Raw genomic sequence first — 4176 nt, 5'->3', positions numbered from 1 at the left:
ACGACTGTCATGGCCGCGTATGGGGTCATCGGGCCGTCTCTAAGTTTTTTCTGTTATCAGGCGCCAGTTTCATTCCAAAGCCGCAAGAAAATCAAGGTAAAGTGAATTAACAGGACAAACTGTTTATAATGATTCACTGAATGGTTGTGAGAAGGGTATAGGACTTAAAATAGTACTGTTTACACAAAATACAACCAGCTAGCTTAGCCTCAACAACAACAACACAATTTACAATGTTCTAACCTTCGCAGTACTTTGGCGTTTGTAAGATGGAAAGTCTCTCCCGAGAACTGCTTTGTAGTGTAATACGCCTTACTTTAATCCCGTAGAGACTTGTTTATGTATGCACATGTTGTAAGCTTTTAAAACATAATAGGCCTATCAGCTGTAATTTAGTTTATGGATAGGTAGACTTATTCATTTAAATGTGAATGAATACATGTATGATTATATTCATTTTTCAATGATATTCTAATTTTGTTTAAACAGTTCGCCTAGAGCCATGAATTGCAAAAGAAAGAAACAAACTGTGGCTGAAGATATCAGTGATGCAAAAACCAGAAAGGAGGACACTCGCCTTTATTGTTTATGTAAACAATTAGATGATCCTGATAGAACAATGATCCAGTGTGATTTTTGTGACGAATGGTTCCATCCTGCCTGTGTTGATCTGGAAGAGGGTGAAGTTAATGATGTTGGAAGATGGTACTGCCCACCATGTACAGATGTTATGGCACAAAATCCATCACTGTCGCGTAAAGGTATAGAAAACGGGGTCATTTTACTTCTACTTACTTTTGGGCACATTAATATTATATTGACTGTTTATTGTAATGACTTAATTGATCTGACAGTGTTAATATGTTAGGCTATTTTCAGTCAGCTGTTACAATCATATTTGTAAAGTAACACGTCAGAACAGAAAAAGTTAACCCAGTCATGTGGTAATTTGTCAAAACTGCGTTTCAGGTTTTCTTGGGTTTCAAGGGAGAGTAGCACCGAAAGAGGGATGGGGAGAAGAATTTTTGTTGGAGGACATCGATGAGTCTGTCATTCAAGTAGAAACCAAAAGACATCGTGTTGAAGGCTGGAACCTGTTTCGAGAAGGTCGTGTTACTCGACTGAGCAGCAATAAAAACGGAAATTATGTATATTTCCGTAGTCAGTGTCAGGCATCCATGAGACAGCTGTCCTATAATGTGTTTATCTGTTTCAAGGGCAGTCGAAGGCTTAAGTGGTCAACCTGTTCGTGCCCTGCTGGAATCGATGGCCAGTGTAAGCATCTTGTGGCAACTTTGTATTGTTTGATAGATCTGTACAGACTAGGGATAAACAAAATCCCAGATGCTAAGACATGCACACAAAAACTTCAAATGTGGCATGTCCGAAAACCTGTGACAGACGAACCACTGCTTTTTTCTGACATAAACTTTGTTAAGCATGACCCAGAGAGACCAGTAAAAGGGGACCTTGGTTGTAGTGTGAAGCAACATAATCCTGTACCTGAGTTTGCAAGCACTGTGACACAGGTAAAAATTCAGAAACTTAACTTATATGATTCCAATTGTATTAAGTTACCAGTCATAGACACCATCAGGACCAATCAATGTATTCCAGTGTTGCCTAAACAGCAGATGGATGGAAGCCTTCATTCTGAACTTTTTGAATTAATGAATGGAACAGAATATAACTTTAGTGTGGATGATTACACAACTAAATTGACTGCATCAGAGAAACAACACTACAGTTCCATTGTGGAAGTAAATATTGAAACATCTAGATGTATTGAAAAGAAAACTCGATTACAGAGTAAGAGTAAGTTTTGGTTTGACCAGCGCCAACACAGAATAACGGCATCCAACTTTGGGACTTTCTGTAGACTAAAATCATGTACTAATCCAATAACAACTTTCAATAGAAAGCAGAAGTTTTTCACGTGCAGAAGTGTCCGCCATGGTGTAGATTATGAGTCAGCTGCATTTGCCAAGTATAGTGAAGTCCAACCCTGTGAAAGTTGCTCAGCAGGTTTAATAATAAATCCCAAAATGCCATATTTAGGTGTTAGTCCTGATAAAATTGTGCTTACCAACAGTGAATTGAAACTTGTAGAAGTTAAGTGCCCTTACAGTGTGTTTCAAAAGAAGGTCAAAATTTGTCAACAAATTAAGGAAAATAATTTCTACTTAAAATATGTTGACGGAGAGGTGAAACTGTCTGAGACTCATGATTATTTTTATCAAATTCAAGGTCAGCTTAATATTACTGGTGTAAATATTTGTGATATGGTGGTGTTTGTGCCTCCAGATGATATTGTTATTGTTTCCATTAAAAAAGACAAACACTTTTTTGAAAACAAAATGCTCCCAAAGCTATCTGATATTTATTTCCATCATTTGTTGCCTAGCTTTGTTGATCGCCTCCAATACACTCATTTGTAGAAATATTAAGCATTTTCAATTGCCATGTCAGAATTACATATTGTGGAGCAATGTTTTTCAAGAATGTCCAGTCATCATTTACTCTATTTACATGCACATGTGTATGACTGGAGAAATATGCCTACATACCATAGATTCGTTAATCACATTTCCATTTGTTATTTTCCCATGATACTAATAATGAAGCATTTTCAATCAAATTGTAAGAGAGTTTGAAGGAACTTCATCTATTATATAGAGCAAGTGATGATACATGTACATGTATATGTCTCCTTTGAGTATGATGAGTTTCCTTAAATAAAAGTAAAGCCAAGTGAAACAAAATTTGTTCGCAGTGTCACATGATATGTAACAATTCCATCCCATGCCAATCCTGAATTGTTGTAATTCACTTCTTGAAGCCAGCCAATGTATTATGAAATAATTTTTTTTTACTTATTATCAACTTACATTTAGTTGATTGATAATGCTGTACTTAAGAATTTTTTACTCATATGAGGGCTCGTGAAGTGTATGGTTGAAGAAAACCATAGTTTATTGGAGTAAACCATCGACCTTCGCCAAGTACCTGATAACCTACTGACTCGAAGCTGCAGTTAAAGCCCTTTGATGTTCGAGCAAACGAGAAGCAATTCTAATCTTTAAAACCAGTTTACTTTAGACAAAGTGCTAACTGATCTAAGTTACTAACCTTTAAATAATGTACCTGTAAAGTTTGACAAATGGCCACACAGAAGCCAAACTTTCTCTAGCATTGGACACAAAGATATAGGAACAATGTTCCGAATGATCTCAAATTCCTTAACTTTTCTCACTGCTCGTTCTACATGAACTCGCACAGCTGCAACTCCCCTTGAGAATTTTAACTGTTCATCTGTGAACTGCTGTTGTCCATGCAGAAATGGTGGAATAATAAGAGAAGCCCCCCTTCTTTCAACATCTTCGCGAATGTCAAATCCCCGATCAACCATGAGGCTATCACCATCTTCCAGTAAGTCTAGGAGCCCACAGTGACGAATAATCTTTTTGTCAGAACATCTCCCAGCATATAATGGCGAAATAAAAGTAAGTTGACCTACCGGAGAAATTGCAATGAGTCCCTTCGCAGTGTTGTGGTGTTTGTAAGATGAGAAAGTCTCTCTTTGACAGTCAGATGCAGATGGTTGTTCAATGAATAGTTCTGTACAGTCCACAATAGCACGTGTTGTTGAATAATGTTCTCTAAAGCATGCTGGCATGGTCTTTCGCACTTGTTCAGCTTTTGGCCAGATTGGTAATGATCGAAATCTATCTGCTAAAAAAATAATCCATGTGTTGACAATTTTAGATACATGACCCTCAGATATGCTATACAGATCACCAATTAATCTTTCTTGTAGTCCTTTACGAAGACGCACTAGTGTTATGAAGAGCTCTTCCATTGGTGAGAGTGATCTAGATGGTCCACGTTTCTTTAATAAGTCATACGGTGTACCAGATGATGTGTTCTCTGTGCCCACATAATATAAAAAATTACATTCTGGCTGAAGAAACTGAAAAAAACATGATAAAGATATATAAGACTGAAATCCTGTATAGTACTTTATGTCACTGTCAGAATTGCAAAATCTGAGCAAAGTAAACTTTTCTTCATAGCGCAGTGTCATCAGATTTAAATTGGTCTGTAAAACAGAGGCTTTATCAGGTGAGACGCTAGGTTCATAATCTTCTAAACTGTCATCCCCACTACTGCTGCTCT

General features: G+C 37.1%; 1 protein-coding gene across 1 annotated transcript; it reads left to right on the top strand.

Annotated features, from left to right (window-relative positions):
- The first annotated feature begins 502 nt into the window (after positions 1-502).
- On the top strand, positions 503-3941 carry LOC135464397 (uncharacterized). Its single transcript, XM_064741824.1, has 4 exons — positions 503-761; positions 970-1529; positions 3338-3429; positions 3818-3941. The coding sequence occupies exons 1-4, from the start codon at positions 503-505 to the stop codon at positions 3939-3941; spliced, it is 1035 nt and encodes a 344-aa protein (XP_064597894.1).
- The last annotated feature ends 235 nt before the right edge of the window (positions 3942-4176 follow it).

This window comes from Liolophura sinensis, chromosome 4 (genome assembly GCF_032854445.1).
Source record: "Liolophura sinensis isolate JHLJ2023 chromosome 4, CUHK_Ljap_v2, whole genome shotgun sequence".
In the NCBI taxonomy this organism is placed as follows: domain Eukaryota; kingdom Metazoa; phylum Mollusca; class Polyplacophora; order Chitonida; family Chitonidae; genus Liolophura; species Liolophura sinensis.
This window is presented reverse-complemented; position numbering and strand designations above follow the sequence as displayed.